The sequence below is a fragment of the Odontesthes bonariensis genome, chromosome 5, assembly GCF_027942865.1.
Source record: "Odontesthes bonariensis isolate fOdoBon6 chromosome 5, fOdoBon6.hap1, whole genome shotgun sequence".
Classification (NCBI taxonomy): Eukaryota; Metazoa; Chordata; class Actinopteri; order Atheriniformes; family Atherinopsidae; genus Odontesthes; species Odontesthes bonariensis.
In genome coordinates, this window is record NC_134510.1 from 32,911,083 (window position 1) to 32,937,612 (window position 26,530).

A 26,530-nucleotide genomic window follows, 5' to 3' on the forward strand; every position below is an offset into this window, starting at 1 on the left:
ATCTATTTCTTAACTAATTTCTGTGATATGACATGACTCAACCTGCAAAAGAGCTTCGACCAGCAGTGCATTTCAGCATGTATCAATACTCTCTGAACCTTCAGCTGTTAAATTAATAGAAAGGGTTGAAAAATGCCACAGGAGTCAGGCTGTGAGGTTAGGTAACCCTAATTCATTTCACAGCTCATAAAGAGCATCAATACACCGCTGAGTGGGGATTGTCCACCGTGGACTTCCCAGACCATTCTGCTTTATGCCTCTGTCTTATCTGAAATGGCCATAAAAAACACAGACTATGAAATAAATGTGATGACCAACACAACTGCTGTTAGGAAGTGAACACTGATTTGATGGAGTCTCTCTTTCTCTGCCCCCTCTGGCCTGCTGCAGACGTGGGGAGGGCTGCTTGGATATGCATCACAAAGGCTTCCTGCAGTATTGATCTGCAGTGGGTTAAGGCAGTCTATCAGCAAATGTCCCTCTCTCTGGGAAAAACAATAGAAGATTAAAAACACACAGCTTGCCAGGCGGGAGGCTGCTGATGGGCCCTTATCTGGGCCCAAAGGTCACTGTGTGCAGATATAATCCACTTTCACTTAACAGCTTCATTTAAGGCACCTCACATGCAAATGGAGGTAGGAGACAGGCTGGTTTTTGACATTTTTTTCGCCCCTCGAGACCATTTTTACAGACAGGAACCTGAAACTAGCAGACGTCTGCATTTTCTTTTTCGAAATCAGGAAATCAGCCCAGGCGTCTTTCAGTTATCTGCATTGCCTCAAGTGCGACATTTGCTCAATCCAAGACAAAGGGCCCAAAAAAACGCTTTAAATTAAATCATCATGCAGTTTAAAATATCTAAACAGACGCTTACAAGAGAGATGTCATGCTTACTGTGTGCAACTGGTAAGGAAACTGTCCACCTTCTCTTCTACAACAAGGTTTACAAACATTGTCTTGAAATTGCAGATTAAACTTTAGTCGTTTTTTTTATTTTACTGAAATTTGCAGAACAGCAATTACACATAAGTAACTCACAATGGCAATAAGAAAGCACACATAACCAGTAAAAAATAACTGCTGCACAGTTTTGTTGAGTATTCCAGTAAAAAAGATGAATGATATGAACATATCTGTGGTCTGTATGTCATTCAATTCAACTAAACCAAACACAACTACCTTAGAGTGTCTATAAAGACCGACCCTTCACATGTTACTGAAACAAAGTGGGATTTCCTTTGAAAAAAGAAACACAAACTGTATAACTGTTGTTAAAAAATGAGAAATATAAGTTGAAACCAACACTGCTGTCTGCCGTGGGGTCAGTAGTGGTCTTTAGGCTCGCTGAACTTGCGCTTCTTCTTAGTCGTGGAGGCAGCTGACGATTCCTGGCTGCTCAGAACGTCATACTGAGAAACCTGAGAACAGCAGAAGAATCAATGCTGCTGACATTCAGTAAACCACAATATTTCATGTGTCTATCAGGCAACATCCCACTCTGAAAACCCATAGTTATCAGGGCTGACTCATCTGCAAAACAAACAGGTTTCCTACGCATTTTCCGCTTCAAAATTCAGCTTAAATCTGCGCTGCACATCTTTTTCTGTCCACCTTCAGCTGTTTCACTATAAATCAAATGTTGAGCTTTTTCCAATCTGAGTTGTGGTTCGTGTGTGGTTCGTGTTTCCACCAACATCTGAACAGATTTAACGACTTTCTACACTTGTTAAACATAAAAAGTGTTCATTAAATAGCTCACAAGCTTGTATGAGTGCACATGCAAAGAGAGTCATCATGTAGAGCTTTCATTTTTACGAGAAGCTTGTGCAAACTCATCATCATATCAAACAATTTGTCTCAGGTTACAGTTAACAAATGCTGTAGGGAGGTTATCACCATTTTTTCCTTCGCTGCTGCCGGCTGCTTGCTCTTCACAGTCACGTTTGTCTCCTGCCCACACACACAGACACACATGCACTTATGAGAAGCTTAAGAACATGAACTTAGAAATCACATTCCTAAAAATACATATGTAGTGTTTTACATATACACCGAACAGCCTCAACATTAAAGCCACTGACAGATGGAGTGAGTAACGTCTTATCACAGCGCAGGATTCTGCTGGGAATTTGTGGGTTCTTTGTGTGAATTCACGTGCTGCTCAACATTATTTGAGACCTCGTGGCACCTGTGCCTCTGCAAACAACGCTGCTGAAAAATACTCAGAACAAGATCTTACACCAGATGGTCTGAAACATACCAGATTCATGGAAATCCACCTACAGGACATCTGCATATGTCCGCATCTATTTAGGCAAGGCAAGGCATCTTTATTTATATAGCGCATTTCATACCACAGGCAACTCAATGTGCTTAAGTGGCACGAGGAAGCTCCAGAATACAGTACTGCACAGGTGGTCTTAATGTTGTGGCTCGTTGTTATTGTAAAATAATCATATTTATATGGGTGATTTAACTGTAAAATGGCTCAGGTAAGGGTAAATTAAATGAAAGGAGTTGCCTTAAGGAAACATGTAACTTTAATTAGGTTTAGACACTGCAAACTCTAAGGAAGTGGATGGATTCAGTGTCAGTAACTCACACATGTGAAGGCATAGACAGCATTTTAGGCTGAGGCTGTTTTATAGTGGCTCGCTGAAATAAAGAGTACAAAGAGACCTGGACGCTGCTGAGTTTTGAGTGCATGACTAACCGTTACGGACTTGATTATCCGTCCACTTCTGGTCCTCTTCAAGCCGACCTCCATGTCAGAGGTTTCCTTCACAAGAGTGTCCATCTGACAGGGGAGAGACGACCGTAATGCAAGCCACCTTTAAGTGCACTCAAAGCGACTTTTTGCTTCCTGTCTGAACAGAGCTTTAAGCCATTCTTCACATCTGAACTGCGAAGAGGCCCTTCGTTTATTTGAATTCACAATCACATCCCCAAGTGATCCCTTTTGTCAAAACCTAATAACATAGATGTTTTTCTTTATATTTTGAGGTGGGACAGCTTTTTATCCATGAGGAACATCTAGTTGCCACTGATTAGGAAGAACTTATATTCTTAAATCTCAACACCAGTTTTCACTCGACAAGAATCAAAATACACCCAGCTACTCTCTATATAACTGGATTCTAGCTCTTTTTTCAATGTGGAAGTCTTGCCTACTGCAGCTTTCAAACGTTTTATGTGCAACATGCTCATCATCTGTTAAAGTAGGTTTAGTTTGGTCATACACACCTCTGTGGTTTCCTGACAAGTCTCGATCTTCTCATGACAGCTCAGCTGGATCTCTTGAACCATGAAAAATAGATACAAAAATAGTTCCAGTCACATGTGATATCAGAAATCAGATTTAAAAGCTCTTTAAGGAAAAGATATGCACATATTTCTTAGTTTAATAACTGGAAGATAATTAAAATGACAATGAATGGCTAAATTAACATGTAAAATCAACATTAAGAACCTCCTCAGCTGAATTTCACACTTTATGGCACAGCCCTGCTTATTCTTATGATGTTTGCAGTGATGCAGTCATGTTTGACAGGTCAAACTTTCTTAGTTCACAGACAAGACCAGACTGAACCCCGTAGACGTAATCATATATCAATTACCGTTGCTGTCCAGCTCTGTGTTCTCATTGTGAGGCTCCTCCACTTCTTTGGAGACATGACTCTAAAGGTTAAAACATGTTATCTGAACACCACAATCAGAAAATGCCAACACACTTGCCACAACAACAGAAGGCTGATCTCATCACTCTGACTTGCAACCTTCCTTTAGGCAGTTCCCTATCAATGCTAGTCACTGGGCTGCGTAATGCTCTGTATACTGATCCATATAATAGCTTTTACTCAAAAAATGTGACCCTGACAATGAAAAGCTTTCACTAGAGAACAATTGATACAGTAAGAAATAACAGCTGTCCTTCAGATCAGAAGTGGACAGCTGTGATGTTGTTTTTCCATTACGAAGTACAGTATAACACTGTACTGTACTGTTTATCTATTTCTTGGAGGCTTCTATTGTAGGTAGTACCATATAGCTAATACTAACTTGTACTTTTTTGGTACTAGGTCTGAGCTACCCAAGCTGGTATCATACGGTGACTTGGAAACACTGCAGACTGCAGATTGATAAGAGAGGGTCATCGCCTGTGTGCACATACTGACAGACTTCCGTGCTCTATGCAGTCACATAAAGTCTGGCACACAATTTACAATAAATCAGTGATATCTCATTTGTGCGCACTGATTGCATATTATGTGCACAAGAAATGAATAGATGGCACTGTTTGGAAAAAAGAAGCATGAGTGCAGAGGTCCCTACTGCCCATGGCCAATTTTAGAGAATGAAGTCATTTAAGGATTTTGCTGCCGCTGCTGTAAAAACTTGTTAAAAGCCAGATTAAATCAACAGGCCTTCAGACCTAAACAGATCAACTTGCCGTCATCGCAAAAAGGTGGCATTAGCAAAAGAATGAGAGCGTCGAGTCTCTGCAAGCAGCTTCTATTTGAACTATGTTGAAGATAACCTGTGTAACAAGGCTGCCGGCTCTCATGCTAATGACATATTTCACATGCTCTCACATCTCACGTGTATTTTCTCAAGAAGCAAACAAATTCCTAACTGATAACGAGGAATCTCAATGCATGGAGAGACATGCAGGCAGAGCAGGCAGCACCAAGCACTGCGTCTTAGTATGAATCGTTTATTATTTGCCCAGTTGAATTCTCAAGGATCCAAACCGGGATATTTATAACAATTAAATTGCAAGTACCGTAGTGATAGGAATTTACACAATCCCTCAATGTTGTTTTGCAATGATCCCTTTACCCTGCAGCCTGTAAAAAAACCTTAATGTCCGAGTTGTGCTGTGACCTGTGTTAAGATGCTTTCTTCCTCCATTTGTAGAGCCCACGTCTCCCTCACAGGAACACTCTCGTCCACCTGCAGACATTAAGCGGCATGCATGAGCTCCTATAAGTGTCGTCTGCAGGAAAACTTGCTGATTACAGTCTGCATATATGGCCGTGCTTATATAGCACCTTTCCAACCTTACTAAGGCTCTATAAAGCATTTTTCTCTTACAGCTATTCACAAACACACTCATACAGCACTTTTTTTTATACATATTTGAAGTCCATATATGCATTTTTAAAATGTTTTTATTCATTTTCAACAATCATACTCTGATAAACATGTCTGAGCAACGTGGGGTTTTTATTGTCTTGCCCAAGGACACTTCAGTACACTGACGGAACAACCACGGTTTGCAACTTGTGCAGCTTTCAATTTGCAGATGGTAATTTGTAAACTGAGCACGCCAAAAACAAGTCATGCAAACAGAGATGTAATTTAGCCTTTTATATCCTGCTATCTTACGATTCTGTTAACTCACCTGCTCCAACCTCTGTTTCTCTGTGGCCATGTCAAACTTCACACAGTGGAAAGGGGTGACAACTTCGCCCATGGTCAGCTTGATCGGCTCCAGCTCAAACCGTATCGTCTCCCCGTCTGCCTCCCTGAAGCCTGGCGGCTGGTATTCCTGAGGAGTGACTTGAGAAAAGGCAAAAAGACGAGGAAACATACAGACAAGGACGCAGATTCATAGTCCCGAGAACTACGACCACATGCTATAGGAACAGCTTTGTCCCTGCTGCTGTCTCTCTTTTAAATAAAACCTAAAGTCTATTTTACAATTTATTTATTTACTTAATTCTATTTATTAGCAACCCTGACCCTGGTTTTAACCTGTATTTATTGTTCCTTGCCTTGAGGGCAATATCTACTTTTATCCTGTTCAGTGAGCATTGTGAGTACCTGCCATGTCTGTCTTTGTACTGTCTTGACCTGTCCTCTGGATCTGTCTTTAATACCTGCTTTAATCCTGATTTATTCTTTTCATCAGAATATGCACCAACAAATGCTAACACATATGACAGGAAACAGTCTAATATTTATGATCCTTCTACATGTAGTTATTTTTCTGAAGACCAGTTTAACTCTTTCACTGCATCTTGTAAAGAGTCCAAAACCTTTTCTTCTCTCCATTTGAACATAAGAAGTCTCCCAAAGAACTACGATAAATTTTTCCATTATCTTTCATCACTGAACCACATTTTCTCTATAATTGCATTGACCGAAACTTGGCTTAATGATGAAATCCATTCACTATTTAAATTCGATGGTTACACAGCCATTCACCAATATAGAGGAAGTAGAGGTGGAGGAGTCTCTCTCTATGTTCAAAAGGATCATGAATTCAAACAGAGATCTGACTTTGAAATGAAGTTTCATGGGTGTAATACTGAATGTGTTTTTCTTGAGGTGCAATCTGAGAAAAGAAAATTGATTGTAGGATGTATATATCGTCCTCCTAATACAGATATCAACAACTTTAATGAATGTCTTCTAGATGTCTTGGAACTTGTTGATAAAGAGGGTAAACTGTGCTATTTATTAGGTGACTTTAATGTTAATCTTTTAGACAAGAACAAACAGCACATAGATGACCTTATAAATATATTGTCTTCAAATTATTTTTATCCCCTTATCTGTAAGCCCACAAGAATAACTAGCCAATCCTCTACACTGATAGACAATATTTTTACTAATGCTTTGACTGATGTCATAAAATCTGGTATCCTTTATACAGATATTTCTGATCATCTTCCTGTTTTTCAGTTTTCTTCTATACTCAACAAACAGCTTACAAAGAAATCAAAGAGAACTTGTTTTAGAAATTTCAATGAAAATAACAATAACAACTTCTCAAGTATATTAGCAAAGATGTCCTGGGAAACAGTGTATAAAGTTTCTGATGTGAATATGGCTTATAATAATTTTTATGCAAAATTTTATTCTGTTTTTGATAAATGTTTTCCTCTTATTTCTAAAGGCAAAGGAAACCCTGCACACCTTAACAAACCATGGTTCACTGTAGAACTTAGGAAATCTGCTTTAAAGAAAAACAAGCTATATAAAAGGTATTTGCAAAGCCCTAGTCCTCTAAATTGCGCTACATACAAAAAGTATAGGAATAAATACAATCACCTTATTAGAAACGCTAAACGTAATTACTATAGTGATTTATTTACCCAATCATCAAATAATTCAAAATCTACATGGGATATTTTAAAAGAATTACTCAACAAGAAAAACTCCTCTACTCCATCCCAGGCTACATTTCAGGATGGCACATTAATGATAACAGAGCCTACACAAATTGCTAATAAATTTAATAATTTCTTCATAAATGTGGGTCCACGTCTTGCAAAGCATATTGAAAATGTTCATGATTCTCCTTCTAACTTTATAAATGAAGGTTATCCTTCCTTAAAAAATTTTGAACCAATAAAGCCGTCAGAAATACTTGAAATCATTAAGAATCTTAAAAACTCCTCTGCTGGCCATGACGAAATTACAGCCTATCTGATCAAAAAAGTTGCACCCACAATTATTGTTCCTTTAACATTTATTTTTTCTTTATCACTTGAATCTGGTATTATTCCACAAGATTTAAAACTTGCCAAGGTCATTCCACTGTTTAAAGCCGATGATCCATCTGTATTTTCGAATTATCGCCCTATATCAATTCTCCCTTGCTTTTCTAAGATACTTGAGAAGTTGGTATATGCTAGAATTTTGAAGCATCTGGATGCCAATAATATTTTGTATGAGCACCAATATGGTTTTAGAAAGAATTGTTCTACATATATGGCTCTATTGCATCTTAGAGAAAAGATTTCAACTGCTTTCGAGAAAAATGAATACGCTCTAGGAATTTTCTTAGACTTATCAAAAGCTTTTGACACTGTGAATTATAAAATTTTGTTATCAAAAATGTCTTGTTATGGTTTTAAAAATAAGGTTCTGCAATGGGTTGAAAATTATTTACACAACAGAGAGCAATATGTCATTTTTAATGATGAACTGTCACAGCGGGATGTTCTGAAATGTGGAGTTCCACAAGGGTCCATTTTGGGTCCGCTGTTGTTTTTGATATACATTAATGATTTACCAAAAGCGTAGAGTATTTTGTCACCCATCTTATTTGCTGATGACACCATTCTCTTTGCTACTGACAGTAATATTGACTCACTTATTGATAAGGCAAATTCTGGGCTCATTCAATTTGCTCAGTGGTTTCAGTTAAATAAATTATCACTTAATGTCAAAAAATCTAGTTTCATTATCTTTAAGAACAAGAATAAGAATTACAATCCAGAAAAAACTAAAATTTATATTAATAACAATTTACTTTCCAATGTTTCATCAGCAAAGTTTTTAGGTGTCAATATTGATGAGAAACTTTGTTTTAAGAATCATTGTGAATATGTGTGCAAGAAGGTCTCAAAATCCTTAGGTATCATAAAAAAGGTTAAACCCTATTTAAAAATAAGTACTTTATTAACCTTATACTACAGCTTAATTTATCCTCATATCTCTTATTGCAATTTAATCTGGGCTAGCACTTATCCTTCTTACTTACAACCAATTCATAGACTCCAAAAATCCTTTGTAAGAATTGCCACTAACTCTCTATATTTAGCTCTATCCACACCTCTGTTTAAAAAATTACAAATACTAACAATCTATGATGTGAATAAGTTTCAAACAGGAATCTTGATGTACAAAGTCATATGTTTTCCATTTTCTTTACCCAAGCATTTTCATAATTATTTTGAGTTTAATTCTTATTATCATTCTTATTTCACAAGAAGGAGGAATGATTTGCATATCCCCTTCTGTAGAACTGCTGTTGTAAAATTTTCATTTATCTATCAAGGTGTTGTGCTGTGGAATGGTTTAAAACATCTAAGTGAAACATGCTCAACATTATCTGCATTTAAAAGAAGGTTGAAGCAAAGTTTATAGATTTTTTAACTCATTTGTGTTTTTCGTTTTATTTTTATTTCATTCAAATATATCTTTGGATTATTTAATTGTATTCTGAGGTATCATATGTTTTTGAGATATCATTTATTGCATTTATTTGAGTGTGTGTGTGTGTGTATAAGCACAGACGTAAGCCTATGTCCAAAGCTTATATAGTTTTGTAATAGTTATTTGTTAGGAGGGGGGGCCGCTCGTAAGCCCATTCGGGTTTTTTATGACCTCTCCTGCACATCTTGTCTTATTTTCTTTTTGATCTGTGTAATGTTATTTTTTTTTTTTTATAAGTGCAAATAAACAATCAAACAATCAAACAAATTAATGTCTGTTAATAAGGTGTGTGAGATGCCTTCTCCTATTTTCTGCAGAACAAATCTACCTACGGGTACTAATAAAGTCAACTTGAACTTGAACTTAAACTTGAAGACAAAGAAGCCAACAGTCAAACAGAAACAAACTAAATATGAAAAAGACACACCGAGGACACATTTGGTCATTTCAAATTCCAATGGTTGACAAATCTCAACCATGTACACACACGTTGTCTGATAACCGGGGTGCCTTTACAAAAAAAAGTATTCGTAAGAGCACCTTTGTTCCTGTGGCCTGAGTGTTAATGTACAAGATTGCTGATGCTGCATTAAAGATCCAGTGTATGGGATGTAGTGACATCTCGTGGTGAAGTTAAAGATTGCTACCAAATGAATACACCCCCACGTCACCCTCCTCTGGAGGCCACTAAAGGCCAGCTCTTTAATAGCTAAAATACTGCCACAGCTCAGGGTTCAAGTATTTGTAGCTACACACAAAAAAACGTTTACAACATTGTTCATTTAGACAGAGTAACTAATTACAGCTAAAACATGTTGTTGTTCACATAATTTCACTATGATACATCTGTAATTTAATATATTTATACACATTTAATATTTTATGGCAATTAATCTTATGCTGGACTGGAAAAGGTCTTTGTTGTTATTATTACTTTTTGTTTGTGTCTTACCATCGTCATAGTAAGCCAGCTTCATGTTGAGGCAGACATTTTCCGGCAGAGGACCCAGATTCTGCATCAAAGTGTAGAGCTTCCTCACCAGCAGGATGCTGGCTTTCTTAGTGTTTCCACACGACATTGTGGACACATTTTGGTTATTCTTGCTGATGAGAGACACGGGCAGAGTGAGAAATTAAACCATCAAGTCAGGGAGCTTAAACGTGCCTGTCATTTCACTTGCTGTTCAAGGTTTCCACGACAAGTCAAATATAATTTGACTCTTCTGAAGTGAGTTCTGAGGTGAAACAGCTACTGTACATGTTGGGTTACAATGTCAAGTCACATCTTACAGGTGCTCAGCTGACATTTTATTCGACTTCAATGACTTGATGTTAACAAGGTTAACTGAAGCATCAACTTAATAATAATAATCAGACATAAAATGTAGTGGCTTCTTTTTATGTCAGTGTAAGCAAACCATCGAGCATGACAACACCTTTCAAAATCCATTTGTGCTCCTCTTGCAGTGTACTGGATCCTAAACTGGTAATACTCAGTCACTTTCTGAAAGAGCGAACAAGATGGTTGCTGCATATTAGATTTAAACTAATTATCATGACAAGCAGATTGATCTACAATGGCATAAAGACAAGCTGAACACTACCTGGGGGTCCTCTGGGTCCGTATAAATCTAAAATAAAAAGAAACAAATTGAAAAATACAAGCATTAGAACACTGTAAAACATAATCTTAAAACTCAAGATGACATATGAAATGTTAAAGATTAGCATAATAACACTCACAGACATAATAACTTTCCGCAGCTGGTGGAGGACAAAAAACAACAACAAAAGAAATGACTACATTAGCTACTGTATTACACAGCAATAAAGCAAAAAAAGTGAGTAAATTAAGTTTGTAAAGCTCACCTAGGTGCACTTTACAAACCTGCGTATGGATGGAAAAAGGCTGAATGTGACTTACATATTTCTTCTGGATGGCATCAAAGCACCCCTGCATCCTAGAAGAATTAGAAAATAATTTACATATTTACTGCCAACGCGTTTTTATATTCAGTGATTAAGCCCTGAATCATCATCACATATACAGCCAAGAATTATTGCACAACACAAGTGAAAAACAGAGTTATTACAGCTATTCCATCTAAGAAAATACCCTTAAGATTCAAGTGTCAATAGAATTAAAGCTGAACTTAACTGCGAACTGTACATGTTACAATATACACAAATTTAACAATAATTACTGGTAGTATTTTTGTGTACCTCACCTTCAAATCATTCAAAATGTTAGACAGTTTTAGAAAACTTTAGACATACAGGCTGTTATTGATTTCTAATCAATCCTCCTGCTCTCCTTTTCTATTTTAAATCCAATAATAGCTCAGTATAACATCACCGATCTAAAGTGCTAGAAATGTAGTGATCAATAACAACAATACAATAAGAATAACTCATATATTGTGCTTACGCCATCATGTTTGTTTATAGCCTGTGAATGTCTTCTTACACTTTCAGTACTATAATGTTGAAGTGTTTAGCCCCAATAAGTGTGCCACCCTAGTCTGTCAAGTCTGACTAAATCTATTTTTACTTATAACCTCTCTTTCGACTGAAATTATGTCCATAAAGATGAAGGGCATTATGATCAACAGCTCTGGCTAACAAGTGACAAGCCAGTGTAATTTACCACTGAAGTATCTGAGAAGCACCGGGACAGTCCCGCTCCCCTTTTAGGATCATCACTTGCTGATCTGTGAGAAAAAGGGAGGTAAGAATTTTCTTTGTATGTACCGGTATTTGCAAATAATAAATGGAACAGGTAACAGACAAAAAGGTTCCATATGTAATCAAACCTTCTACATATTTGCTCCCATAGGCTCTCGCTGGGAATATCCCCCTGAGGTATGTGATGCCCGAGACCGCGATGGCCAGCAGCTTCTTTACAACAACAACGGACTGCTGCTCAGACACAACCTCGTTAGGTAACAGCTGATTATCCTGCGGGAGTGAGACAAAGCAATGCTTACTTGTCTTAGATAAAGAACCCACATTCTGCTTATTTACAAGTTAAAAAAAAATTATGTTATTTCTCACACTATATTAGCATTTCTATTCACACGCTGCCTGAAATGCTCTGCTTTAGCACCACTCTTTTCCCTTTTCTTCTCTTCTTTCCATGAAAAGTTCAATATGCTGACTGTTCAGAAATGGATCAGTAATTTTTTGGAATGGAGGCTAGCTTCCTGCTCATCAGCAGCAAAGCTAAGATCCTCAACACCACCATCATGAGATTCAAATACTTTGACTTTGCCCTCTGACATTCACACTCCATATCTTTTTTCTTGTTTGTTGTTACCTGCATTGTGACTAAGCCTTTATTGTAATTACAGTCATGCAAAGAGTCACTTTGAGTAATACTATCTTGATCTCTTTTCTCCTCTGCTCTGTCAATCTCAGAGAAATAGTCAAAAGAGCCGACGATAGGAGAGTAACTGAAGCAACATTAAATATCAGCAGCTATGATTCTTACAGTGAGCTAAAAAGAAACAAGTACAGCTCATGTAGTTAAATAAATAATATTCATATTATTTATTATGTTCTTTCGGAAAAGGGGAAGCTGCTCTGGGGCTCCCAAATGCAAATGGTTGGTTTGTTGATTTCTAAACAAATGGATATAGAGCATTTATCTTGCAATGAAAAAAATATTATTCTGACTTTTCAGAGGTTTTTCATTGGCCACTTAGCAGGTTACACGGTTGAAGGGATGAAATGTACCTGACAAGTCCTATTATAACCAAAAACCGAAGGGCCTCAAATGCTTTACAGATATTATGCAGTTTGACTGTCTAATGTGTCTAATTGGGACATATAAATCAATTAGGTGAAGCACAGATATAATGTAAACACGATAACGAATATTCACACAAAAAAAATGTTGTTCAAAGGACATATTTTCAGTCTAGTTACATTTACTACTGTAAGAGTGTAAATATGTTTACTCCTATGTAGTCAAAAAGCTAACTGCGCTTGTAGTATCACAAACTTAAGTTAGATGAACTTTACCTGTCTCACTCGTTGCGCACATGCCATTGCTTTGGTGGATAAAAATTATAAATCTGCAAAGAATAGATCGAAATTATAAGAGAAGGGACGACTTATAAAACATATTTTAACAATGTATAACCATGATGCTGCTGTAAAATATAAATAGCTAATTGCAATTTAAGCTAGCTACTTGTACTAAAAAGCATAAAACGACTTTCTGAGACTAAATAGAGGCTGGCTCAAAATTTAACAGGTAATAATAAAAATATTTTGAAAACCAATACAGTAAAATGGTGTTTCATAAAAGATCTGAGCGCTAAACTATATGTGGTAGCTTTATGAACTGTTACCGTAAAAAAATTCACCTCAATGCATTGTCGTTAATTGTTTGATTGACGGGCAATAAACGGCTCACCGGGAAGAAGCCAATCAGAAAGCGGGAGAGTGACTTGAGGCAAAGGCAGAAATAAGAACACTAAATGGCTGCTGATCTTCTCAATAAAAGTAAAATTATTATGTTCATTCATCTAAGTGACGCAATCAAACCAAATTGAAAACCAAATAGTTTCACTGATTTAATATATTTCGTGTTGTTTAGCTAATTTGGGTTGATGCAGTGCTGCGTAGCCCCTGAATCTTTTTGGAAATCTATTGGTCGATGGGGTGTCAATCACGTAGAGCGGCGCGATAAACTGTATTCCATTGGCTCAATTTAAAGCAGTACCACTCTCCTATTGGTTACTGTATTTGTCAATTACAAACGTAACCGCCCCCTCTTATGATGATGTCACATCTAGTTACGCCATTTTTGTTGGGGAGCAGTCGTGTTCAGAAAAGCAGGATTAGGTCCAGTGCAGGTACGTCTAACGGTACCTCGTTTAAGCAAGCCTTTTAGTTGTCGGGCAAACAGGACACCTGCTTATCCAACACATTCAGAAAATGTCGTCAGAAAACCTCGACTCGGACACACAAGTGGACTACGAGGAGGAAAAACAGGTGGGTTGCTGATTGCTAACCGCCGAACATGCTAGCTAGAAGTAGCTAATAAGAGTTAGCACAAGTAAAATGTTTGCAATAAGCTCAGTGCAGCACCAAGCAAAGGACAGCTCTTCGAAAACACGAATAGCTGTTTGTTGTATAGTGAAAATTATATTTGCTGTAACTGTCATTCGATTCAGTGGATCCAGCCTGTGTGTCACTTTGTTTTGTCACTTGCTTTTGCCACTTACCTTGTGTCATTGGTTGGCGAGTCAACAGCAGCTTGGGCCTCATTGGTCTGTACTGGGGATCTCGAAGCGTGCCCTGGGCAGCCTGCAACATCTAAATAATACATAACTTTATGTTTTAACTTAGTTCACTACGAGTAGTGACGATATTTTCATTTTGCAATTGCACAGAACACTGCCTAAAAGGCTCACGATTTCTAGATTCCCGATGACAATGACAAACAGCTGCAGTGTGTTTCCGCATCTGCATATAGTGCCACTACATACACAACATTATTTGGACAAGGACACCGCCAAATATCAGTTTGACATATGCATAGGTCAGATTTTTGTATTTACTTAATTCAAATGAGATGTTTGGCAACTTGTCCCAAACGAAACTGAATTTGGGCCTGAAAATATCAAAACAAACACAGAACTGTCACGAGAGATGTTATTTAGTTACATAATTATTTAGTAACATAATTACACATGACAGATGTTGATATTGGCTGGCCATTACAAGCACCTGATTTGAGCAGGCTGGAAAGTTTAGAAATCGGATTTCTGTTGTCAAACTTCTTTTACAATTGTAGTGCATTGAATTTATCTATGTTCCTTTGACAAATAATGCATTTTATGACTGTTAAAGAATTTGAATTATATAACTCTTTCTGAAATCTTTGTCAAGAAGTCTCAATCAACAGCTGAATCATAACACAGCCCAAACCATTATAAATTTGCTTTGATTTTCACCAAATGTTGAGATATATGTTACAGACGTGTCATTAAAACGTGTGTGAAACAATGCATGTACACAGTCAACTTTGTGTTGGAGTTGATTAGCGATGTGAGATACAGCCTCATTGAGTTGCAGGAACAAGCGGATACTGTACCACTAAGTCTATGAAATCAAATCGTGTTGCACTATCAAATCCAATTGGGAAGCTTGCGGAGATCATTTTTTTCAGTTCTGCACATATCAGTTTGAAGCTGTAATAGTGAGCCCCCAGAATGTGATGTTGGATATTGCAGTTTCCCTGCATTGAAACTGAATATAGTAACTCATAAATTTCTTGCCATGGACCCAAGTGAATCAGCACACTCAGTGCCACACGTTCCCCCTCCTCCTGAGGGAATCTGTTCATCAGCTTCAGCTTTACAGACTAAGAGCCCTATCTCGTCTGTATAGGCGAAGTAGGTATATACCTTGTGCTGTCCGCTCTAGGTATATTTGTAAGGAGTGCATAAATGGCTTTTGGAGTTTGTCCTATGTAGTCTTGTGTGCATTTCACAACTTCGTGTTGTTTGTTAGGTTCAACATGCAGTCGAAACACTTGACTCCCAGTAGGGAGTGGCCCAAATGGGTGGCTTCAGTATTTACCTGAAAAGGACGTGGATGGCTGATGTTTTACCAGTTTGGCTGGAATTAGACAGCAGAAGCAACACCAACACTGGCATTGTGTAAATAAATTGCTTCATCAGGCTTCTGCAACCTCCACCCAGTTTTGTACCGGACTCCACCTTTAAGTTCAAAGTTTCTTGACCTTAAATCCAAGATTTAAAAAAAAACAAAAAAACACCAGAAACATAGAGTAAATCATATGATTTATAGACTATTTGTACCGGAGTCCACCTTTAAGTTTAAAGTGATGTTATAACAGGAAAGGGTTCCTGAAAGTAAGAAAAACATTTTTTGTTCATGGTGTTAACTAAAGATAACAATTAGTAATGATTTTGTAATCTTAGGTGATTTAGCAGTTAAAAACACTGACTGTTCGTCATGCTTAAAAAATTGAATTATATGCACAATGTACTTCAATATCTTCATTTCTGTGCAGTAATTGTTTAACATAATCAGATTTACTGAAAAAGCACATGAGGATCAGAAATGATTCTTTTGCAAGAAATATCATGTAATATAATAACTCAAGAAAGTAGTTGTTCTCATGTATGAATCTTTATAAACACAAATTGTAAACAGGGAATTGTTTGTCCTCTAAAGATCCTTTTTTTTCTATATTCATGTGTGAATAAAGAGAACACCTGAAGTGTTCTTCTTCAGCTGCTTCCTCGCAGACGTGGCGGTGATGATATAAGAGACTTCTACGGGGAAACATTCATGCTGTGACTCATGCTATCATAAAATATAATATAACTCCCCACAAGTCATTGTCATGCAGTTAATCCCAGCTCACAGAAGGGCGGTAAAGTTTTCACTTTAAGCGAAGTGGTCCTATGCTACACAGTAGATTTCATTATATGAACTGTAGTTTTTTTGTAGAGGTGCCAGTAACTGGGATGATAATGAATGAGTGTCTATCACATTACCAGCTGTTCCATTTATGCTTAAATTTTCCTTAGGCCATATCAGCTGACACTCTGAAGGATCGCTGTTTCCTGCAAAACAGGTTTTTTTTAAGTCCATTTTCGTCTTGTCTCCACAGGACTCTCAGGAGAAGAATGCAAACCCAGTGAAGGCAGAGGAGGCCAAGCTAAAGGCCAAGTACCCCAGTCTGGGCCAGAAGCCGGGTGGCTCAGACTTCCTGATGAAGAGACTACAAAAAGGGGTGAGGGACTCGGGTTTGTCCACGATAAAATGAGTTACAGGATTGTGTTTCATCTAAAACTCCTCAAATATTTGATGTCTGAAGAAGTAAAAAATTAACTCGACCTAAAGAATATTCAGAAAGATTGCAGCTGACTGGTCTAGCTGAGACGTGTAATCCAATCAGTCAAACCCCTATGCTAAAACATTCATTTAAAAATCGTTTTTTAAAAAGCAGGGACAGACAGTGTATCATGCACTTATCTCAACATTTCATCTTAAACATAACCGAGAATGGTTACGTGTTCCTTATGAAACTAAAAAGAAAGCAAATTCATCAAAGCAAGAGAGAAATATTTCTCTCCTGACCAAACCTTCGTAGACTGGAGTGCACAACTGCTACATTAACAGCATTTGAAATGCACCCCACTTTTAATTTGTATTTTGAACAGCAGAGCAGAGCATCTCTCCCTTCTCACTTTTCCATGACTGGAAAAGCTGTAGCTCTCTCCACCTCCACATACTATACATGCTGTAGAGAACTTGCACCTCTGGAGGTTGCTGAAAGTCATTCTGGAAGATGTGGGAAATCGCTGGCTCGGAGTGGGAGTAGATGAGGCAGGGTGAGGGAGAGGGTAAAAAGAAATTGCAGTATTTCATCACAGGATTACAAGCCTCATCAGAGAATGATTTGGTAGTTGCATTGCTTCAAAGTAAAATTAATTTCACTTTGAACATAAAGATATGGTGATCCCTGTGGCAACCCATGCACATTCTGTTATTGATGTGTGAGCACTGTCCAAAACAGTTACTGTGTATTAGTTTATCAAAGTGGCTCAAAGCTGAACAAGTTTTTTTTATTTTTTTTTTATTCTATTTTATTGTATTCAAATATACCGACTGCTATATAACGACCTAATTTACCTTCGGGGATGAATAAAGTCATCTATCCATCTATCTATCTATCTATCTATCTATCTGAGAGTATTGTTTGTCTTTCGTCTTTAACAGCAAAAGTATTTTGACTCGGGCGATTACAACATGGCCAAGGCCAAGATGAAGAACAAGCAGCTTCCTGTGGCAGGACCTGACAAGAACCTGGTGACTGGTGATCACATCCCTACGCCGCAGGATCTACCGCAGAGGAAGTCGTCCTTGGTGACCAGCAAACTAGCTGGCTAGCCTTCATCATCTCAGAGGCACCCTTGATCCCCCTGGGACTCCAGGGAAATGTCCCTCCTCCACCTCACCTGTGTTCCAAATATGTCCACCACCCCCCCTCCTTTCGCTTCCCTTTTCATCCCTAGGCACCACTGGCTTTAACATATCGGGCAGAGTTGTATAAGTTAAAACTTCATTTGCTTGTATGTGGGCAGAGTGGGGTGGGAGAGATGAAGGTTTAGGTGGCTACAAGGCCGCAGCTCTCTGCCTTTCCACCACGCGCAGCACCGTCCCCTCTGCGCACTCTGCTCAACCGCCTCCCTCATATCTTGGTTTCAGTGTTCCAAGATGCATTACAATAGGTGTGTGTCATCAGGCAGGGTTGGATGGGGTGAGTTAATGCACTTTGTATTCTGTATAGTATGTATTGTTTTTTTGTTTTTGCATCCTGAATGACACCAAAATAATGAGTGTAAGGGAGTTAAGAACCATGGTTGCAACTTGTTCTTTCATTTTCACGCTCCTTTTCTTTTGCTGGTGGCTGGCTTCGGGGAGGTGTTGGAAAGAGTATGTGAATAATACCAAATCAATGGGGGGTAGCTGTTTAGTGTAAGAGTGATTTAGCATTCACTGAACCTCTGTTGGGGAAAATAATGAAGCATACTTTGTAACTCACACTTTGGTCATGTTTTGTCGATTATAACCTGAGGTCAACTGCTGCAGCTCAGCCAAATGTGGATTTAAAACACTTTTTTAGTCTCTCCCCGCTGATGATGTCTTACTCCCTTTGCTCCTGTCCTCTCTAAATATGCTGCATGATTGTAACATGTAACAAAAAAAAAAGAACATGTTTTTTAACAGCAATGGGGCATCTGCTTAGTGAACAAAAAAACCCACACAAAGCCCATATTTGTTCACCGTCACACTTTGTTCCTGACAATCCATTTACATGCGCTCGTGTTCGCAGCCCATGGAAGGGCCAGCTGAGTTTATCCTTGACTTATTTTTGAAGCCTGAGAGGCCAGTCGGCCTCTGAGCTCAGTCTCCTTCCAGTTGCTGTTAAGTTGCATCAAGGTGTGTGTTTACTATGGGCCTAAAAGGTTTGTGAGGGATAGAAGCACCCTCCATAGAGTTCATGCTTCTGGAAATGATACTCATACAAGCATGTTATTGGTGACCAGCTTGGCGCTTTGAGGAGTTTGCATGGCTTAGAGATGCGGTTGTGCTAAAGCAACTCACATCGGATTACATACTTTGGTTTCAGGCTTGGAAACTCTTTGCATTAACAACTGAGCCAAAATTCCACACCGCACCTATCAGGCCAAAAGTCTTTGGATACACGTTCAATGTTACTGTTGCTATGTAATCATGTGGATGACATTGCGTTGTGATGAGGCAGACTGCAGCCTGAGATGATCCGATGGAAGATAGTGACTATCCACAAAGGTTTTCTCCCTGCCACCTTTGAAACAGGGATCCAAACACTGCTATTAGCTTGCTGTGTCCAGCCATAAAAGTCCCATTGAGATAACAAAAATTACCAGTCATTGCCTTCATAGTTGTGATTGGCTACAGCTCATGTGTTGTAAGACTCTTTTGCAGTTATTCTGAAATGTTGGAGATCGTTTTCTGCGTGTTTAGAAAAATGTTAAATATATCATGTTCAGAGATGGTGGTTCCTTTTGACATTCTACCCTCTTTCATAGCAATTCATAGTCTTAGACACTATACAAAAGAAATCAAATCCATTTTTCTTCTGTATAACCACTGCTGGGAAATAGATTTACCTCTACTACCAGCTTGTAGAATAATTTTTACTGACGCACTACACGGACTGATCTTTGATCTCAGGGGTGTCAGAAGGTAAACAGCAGGCAACCTGATAAGAGCGGCTTCGTAGAGCATCACAGGCTTAAAGTGGGACGCTGCATGTCTGCAGGAGCACACTTACCAAAGCAGAAAGAGATTTTATAACACATGGTGAGGGGGCAAAGTGTGAGTATGTACGATATGCAAAAGTCCCACCTGTTACTGTGATTCAACCTCTGAAACTGCTCAAAGGAGTGATCACCACATCTCCAGACTTCACACATTCAAGAATCTGATCTGGATGACGGCACTCACTGAGAACCCATGTATATAACTGTTTCAGGGAACCTTCCCAAACTTGCACTCCACCAAGTGGGCTAGCTGATGGGGCACATGCACCACTGCATTCACAACCTCACTTCAACACGTGGCAAATTAGCAGCGGGTGAAAGAGAACTGACCTGTACATACATGCTTGTTCTGGTGCTGTATGAATGCAATGCTTTTATTCGTGTCAGCTGTTGTAAATGGACCTCGACAAAAATGTTTGGTTTCTCACCTGCTTTTCGCTCTTTTTCGTTGCTTGAGCTGTTTCTGATTCGATGGTTCCTCACTCCTTTGTGATTAACACTACTTCTGCTGTATTTTAATGTATTGCAGAGGCTATGTGAATCTGTATCATATGAAAATATTTTTAAATGCTGCTGATTCAAAGACAAATCTGAGATGATACCCTGTAAAGAACACCTGTCCTGATTCTGACTCAAGCATCTCAATTTCAGAATTGTATAGCTACTGTGGCAAAACCTGCTTGCTTTCAAACTCTGTTTAATGTAATGTATAAAATTACATTTTAGAAATGTATTGTTGGATTTGACTCTTTTTCTGTGGTTTGGCTAGCACTCAAAATGTGAATCTTACATTCTTTATGTATTTTTGATTGTCAAGAACAGACTATTTAGCATTATTTGGCTTACAAGAATAGATTTTCTTGCTTTCAAAATGAAAGTTTGCTAAAAGAAATAGATTAAAATGCTAAACATGTTCGAGGAAACAGTGGACAGGGGTTCTTTAGTGCTTCTTGATATTTGGCTTTGCACGGAGCAGTTTAACGAGAGGAATTGGCGGGTTATGCTTCAGACCCAACACAGGGTGTCTCGTTCAGATATAATATGTGCCAGAATGTATAAAGAAATTACAGGCTGTGTGCTCTGAAGTACTTATGTGCTGCTTTTACCTTCTGTTTTTTTTTTGTTGTTGTTTTGCAAGTAATTGTTTGGATTTTTTTTGTTTCTTTTTTTTTCCTTTTTCTTGTGTTCTCTTAATGCATAATTGGTGTATTTCATCCTGGCCTAAGACAACTGCAGGGAAATCAGAAGCACCCTTATTTCCAAGATGAAAATGAATAAGAATATGGTTTACATGATAAATAGGATGACTGGGGAATACAGGAATGATTTTAAGACTTCAGAAAGTACTGGGGTACTTGGATTGTTTCAGTTGTGTGGGAGATGGTGAGAGGATTTTTGTCAGTATTTGAAATAAACTTTTACATTAAAAATACTTCATTTTTGTTTTTCGTCTGTGTCAGGTCGCTGTCCCTGGTTCTTAGGTAAAATATGCATTTTATGGACATTTGCGTGCACCCTCAGAAGAAAAGATCCTACTCTGACGTGTCTCAGAGTGAGTGAAAATGACGACGAACTCATATTTGGCCACTAGGGGGAAGCACTACCATGTGTAACATGACGCTGATGGAAACAGAAAGTTCGAGTCATTTCCAACATTCCCTTTAAATAAATTATATCAGTTTTGGTTGTAAAGAGAACAAACTGATTAAAATATCTCACTGAAAGATATGGGAAGAGACGTGCTGCTTATAATATGAAGCAAATATGTTAGTACAGTCTTAAAGTGATGCAGTTACCGTTATGTGCCCTATAACATAGCCTATGACAGGAAAGGTTGCATGTTTTAAAGTGGAATTTGTGATTAAGTTAAATTAAAGAACTAGCAATGGCACTATATGTAGAACACAACAGTGCTTACAATTGAATAAATATGGTGTTGAGGAAAAAATTTAAAAAAATTGTATTTAAACATGCAGATTTAACTATAATTAGTGTAACTATGACCTTTGTAATGTTGTCTTTCGTGTGATGTTTGGGTAACATTTGAGTGTTAATAAGGAAATCCCACTTCCTTACACACATTTTCAGTTTTGATGTAATGGAAAAACACAGAACTCACTAATTCAGTCTCAGCCTTTGACAGTGTATATTCCGAGCCATAGAATCACAACGACTTTGGATGGCCAGACATTTGTTTCCTTCTTACTTAAAAAAAATAGCCAAAACGACGCAAACTAAATGGAAATTTTTAGGTTTTAAAAACCCTGCTTTCCGCAAGAGTGCTTTTTACGTAAGAATAAATCGTGCGTCTTGACGTCACGTTGACGTGTCTATATATATCCATGACAGACACTCCACCATCTCTTCACAGTACGCAACTCGAGAAGAATGACTGTGTTGTAAGCAAAAAGCTAGCTCATTATTTCAAATAGGCTGGGATCGGAATTTGAGAACTTAATTCTCCAGTTCCCAAATCGAGGATACTTTGTAAGCAAATTATCAAAATTAACATGTATCCCATCATGTCAAATCGGAGCCTCGGCTGTCTTATTGTTCCTCAAAATGGAGTCTCGGATGTACAAATGCTCCTCAGACCAGGACATGCCTACATGCAGGTCGCCGTAGACTCCTCGTCGGATCCCCACAACGTGATCGACGGGTCTGTCGATATCCCGAAACGACCGACGAACCTCGGGGTGGTTTCGTCAAAAGGATATCCAGCTAAAAGCTTTCGGGAGGTCTGCGACGACGCTGATAGCGGCTCTTTGCCTTGCACACCGGAGCTGCACTCGGACAGTGAAATAGACGTTTCCAACGGTCACGCCGGGGATGAAGTCTTGGATAATGTCACCAGGCAACTAATAACCAGCTTCCTTAGAGACTTTAATGGACTTCCAACATCGAAATGGAGTGAAACCAAGGCACTATCGACAATGAGAAGAGTCGTGGAGAAGGTTTTGGACAAACACAAATTCGCGTACAATGGTAAGTAAGCCACCATTGTGTGAGGATTTTAACAGAGAGAGAGCTCATAGCCTTTGCCTGCGTCAGCCACGCTGTTTATTCGACACAGACGCCATTCTTTGGGGAAATGCTGGCAAGTGGAAGCCATTTTAACCCCTAAGTAAATGAACAAGGAAGTGATACGTGATTAACATGACTCATTCAACCATTTGTGGAACGGCTGCAGTTCAGGGTACAAAGCAGTCTCCTATCAATTGGAGGGTCAGCGGTTCGATTCCCGGCGCCCCCGGACTGATGTGTGAATGTGTGCGACAGAGAGAGAAACGGCAGTGTTCAGCCTGTGACACGGTTCAGATGAGACGTGCTGTGTGAGTGAACGAGTGAATGTGGTTTGTAGTGTTAAAAGCGCTTTGAATGGGCGGAAGTACACTAGTCTGACTGCTTATGTAAATCGATCTGTTGGTCTCACTCACATATTACCATTTAATGTGCGTCCAAAGCAGATTTCTGATGTATTATGTATTTAATTTTCCAGGTATGATCAACAAACTGTCTCTGGACAACACGGGAGACGATATGAAGTTTGTTGGGGTAGTCGCCCAGAGCCTCTTTGAGGACAGGATCACCAACTGGGGTCGCATCGCCAGCCTGGTGGCCTTTGGGGCGGTGGTGAGTCAGCACCTGAAGGAGAGGGGCAGGGAGAACTGTGTGGACCTGGTGGGCCAGGAAATCTCCACGTACCTCCTGTCTAACCAACGGGACTGGCTGGTCAAAAACAACTCATGGGTGAGTTATGGCTTTTGGCTGAATGACAGGATGTTGCAAAAGCCTGTGTCCTGTGAGCATTCGTTTTAAACGCTAGACCTAATCTTGTACTCCTTTTTATTTTGTTTTCAGGATGGCTTTGTGGAATTCTTTCAAGTAGCAGACCCTGAGTCAAAAGTCAGGAACACACTTATGGCCTTTGCAGGAGTTGCCGGGATTGGGGCCACGCTGGCCCTGCTGATCAGGTGAATTTGTTGGACTATCAGAGACTTTCTTTTGGATGCTTCTTCTTTTACCAACTTCGACTTGTGTTTGGACTTTGGAAGATGGAAATAGAAGTTTGAAACTGGTGAAGGCATTGAAACGCCAGTGTCCCCCTCCCACATCTGTAAATGACGTTCCGCAGCCAACTTTGGATGAATGATAACGTATTTAATATAAATAAATTTTATTTTTCTAATAAATGTAAAATGCGTTTCTATACAAATCTTAAATGATTATGGGATTCAGTTCACTTGATTTTCTTTTTTCTTTCCTCACGAGAATCTAATCCTGATTTGTTTACTCATTCACATATATCACAATTCTAGTAGCATCACTAGGCCAAAACGGAGAGCTTTATTTTCTCATGTCGTGCAGTCATGAAACCAATTTCCCTACAGTCCATCCGACCCTTTGTATGGACATTTCAATCAAGTAATAGGTAGATGGAGTGGATTTGCATGAGTGTAATACTTCCTCATTATGATTGGATCCATACAAGGATGCAAGACCATCTACATCCTGGACTTTTGGCTTAAATGATCCTGGACAGCTTGAAGTCTGTTGGAAAAGACTTGACAAGGATTTAGCAAGGACTGGAAGTATGCAGATTGTGCTGATCTGTTTCAAAGTTGTAAGTCTTTTGGAAAGGATTTTCTTGAGACAGACGATGATGGTTCAGATCCAGGTGTAAACTAGCGGGGAAAAAGTATCATTTTCATAGTTTTAACCTGTGACATTACAGCCACACACTGTTGTGATTAAAAAGAACAACGTTATCACACCCATGCACTTGTTAACCTCTGTTTATTCACTACCACAACCCAAAGACGGCAGTGGCTGTTGTTTCCTAGAAATTTGAAGCTGTGGCAGCACCGAGTGCTCTGCTGCATCCGCAGTTGTTGCAGTGCTAGCATGTAGATATCTGCAGAGCTGTTGCACCAGCAAGACTGAACGGGGGTGAAAGCAGTTCATAACAACCTCAGACTTGCATAACAGCGTCTACTTCCTGAGTTTGCAAGCATCAGCTATCTAGAAACGGGTGATTTAATCAACTATCCTTTATGTAATTGGATGCATGTTTCAGGTTTGTTTTTTATCTTTAACACAAAATGACTTCATGTATTTAGGTTCTACTATCCACAAGCCTGTAGTTCACCCTCCTCTGCTCTCCTGTTGCACTGTTCACATATAAGTACACAGCTGTTTTTACACTTGCTGTTGGAAACACGAAATCTTGCGCAGACCCTATCGAGCCTCGAGCAGGAGGATCCTTCACGTGTGGCTTCACCCTTGTTTGTTCAGATTCTGCTGTTGTCTCGGGTTACAGTGCAAACACGGCTCTCATCAAGGTCTTTTGAGGAAATGGAGAGCAGCCTCGCCATGGTGATGATCCGCAGCAGGCTTTCTTAGTCAACGCCTGAAGTTAATGATGTTGGCCACCACCTAGGTTACTCATGTATGGTTCATTGTGAAAAAGAACCCGGTACACAATGGGGACTTGGGGCTGAGGCAATTTCATAGAGCAATTTGCATCATCCAGAGTGGCTTTGGGTGCAGAAGGCGCACAGCGTTACAGTGCCGGGAGGCTGAGTATGCAAAGGGTAGTAGTTTAAAAGCCTTGCTGTTGAGAACTACATTGTGTGTACATACAAGTCCTCAATCTGTATGAGGTGGTTTTTACAGCCTATCCATCATATCCTGGTATGTTGAAATAAGAGCAGAAGGTTAATAACTTGCATACACTTACAAAAACTTAAGCTGTGTCATTGCTTACAATACCTTTTATTCTTAGGCCTAAATAATAAACTCCAAAATGAGAACTAAAGGACTTAAACAGCTGTAGATTACTTTCCTAAGACAGTCATTTACAGCTGTTTAGTTTAAAAGTAGGAGGGGGAAAAAAACGGTTGTGGTTGAGCAAACTTTTCAAATGTAATCGTGCAGCTTCTTCACCATCAGAGCAGTGCAGCTGCAGACTGGAAGACCTGTAGAAACCCTGCAACACGTGAAAACATTCCTCTCGTGGGATCGTTCTCAAGGAGTGGTTAAGACTATTGTGTGCCCGCACATTTAAGGGAAGAGTGTTTCTCACATTCAGCATTCATCGTGTTTTGAACTCCACAGCTCAGGATTAAACCTAAACTCAGACACACTATTGGGAGTTCCTGGACATCAAGTGAAAAAAGTACTGGTTCCCTGCTGCTTCTGGAGATATTAGCTTCCTGGTGGTTCTGATAAGGAAGACTTATAGCGCACATAAGACAAAGTTCAAATAAGTTTCAAACATAGATAACATTTCACCATCTCATTGCTCAAATGTGTCTTTTCTCTGTAATTTCCTGTGAAACTGACCTTAGGTAGTTTAGTAACTTGAGCTTAGAGGAACTGCTTTTCTGACAGGGCATTGGTTGGATGTCTCTACTTCTCCGTAGCAACAACCCGCCCCTAAGTTTTTAAAAAAAACGCAACAGTTTCTGGGAAGTCAGCTGACGCATGAGTTAATCTTTGAACCAGAGTAGTCTGCCTGCGCTTGCTCGTCAGAGGCTCCGAATACTCAGAATTCTGGCCCTGATGTGTAAAGATAGGTTCAGTTCTCACAGTTTGCAGCATCACTGTGCAAAAGGGAGACAGACTTGGTTAGATTAAAAAGTTGAGCACACAAAAAAGAAGAGTTTCTGGAGCCGTTTCTGTGGCGCAGAATTCAAAACTTGCCTGCTTACTTTGAG

The 26,530-nt window shown here is 39.0% G+C and overlaps 3 protein-coding genes across 3 annotated transcripts; 2 read left to right on the forward strand and 1 right to left on the reverse strand.

Annotated features, from left to right (window-relative positions):
• Positions 1 to 1,048: 1,048 nt before the first annotated feature.
• Positions 1,049 to 14,384, reverse strand: hormad1 (HORMA domain containing 1). Its single transcript, XM_075466144.1, has 16 exons — positions 14,187 to 14,384; positions 12,976 to 13,028; positions 11,766 to 11,910; positions 11,600 to 11,663; positions 10,877 to 10,913; positions 10,696 to 10,716; positions 10,557 to 10,583; positions 10,388 to 10,456; positions 9,905 to 10,061; positions 5,405 to 5,562; positions 4,885 to 4,953; positions 3,618 to 3,678; positions 3,244 to 3,296; positions 2,714 to 2,797; positions 1,897 to 1,950; positions 1,049 to 1,418 (listed from the first exon to the last, which is right to left on the reverse strand). The coding sequence occupies exons 2-16, from the start codon at positions 13,000 to 13,002 to the stop codon at positions 1,323 to 1,325; spliced, it is 1,122 nt and encodes a 373-aa protein (XP_075322259.1). The 5' UTR covers positions 13,003 to 13,028; positions 14,187 to 14,384; the 3' UTR covers positions 1,049 to 1,322.
• On the forward strand, positions 13,758 to 21,243 carry ensab (endosulfine alpha b). Its single transcript, XM_075466143.1, has 3 exons — positions 13,758 to 13,953; positions 16,610 to 16,732; positions 17,722 to 21,243. Exons 1-3 carry the CDS (start codon positions 13,897 to 13,899, stop codon positions 17,890 to 17,892), a joined length of 351 nt encoding a protein of 116 aa, XP_075322258.1. The 5' UTR covers positions 13,758 to 13,896; the 3' UTR covers positions 17,893 to 21,243.
• A 912-nt stretch (positions 21,244 to 22,155) lies between these two features.
• Positions 22,156 to 24,589, forward strand: mcl1b (MCL1 apoptosis regulator, BCL2 family member b). The gene is made up of 3 exons (XM_075466145.1): positions 22,156 to 22,796; positions 23,311 to 23,561; positions 23,673 to 24,589. Exons 1-3 carry the CDS (start codon positions 22,322 to 22,324, stop codon positions 23,787 to 23,789), a joined length of 843 nt encoding a protein of 280 aa, XP_075322260.1. The 5' UTR covers positions 22,156 to 22,321; the 3' UTR covers positions 23,790 to 24,589.
• Positions 24,590 to 26,530: the final 1,941 nt, after the last annotated feature.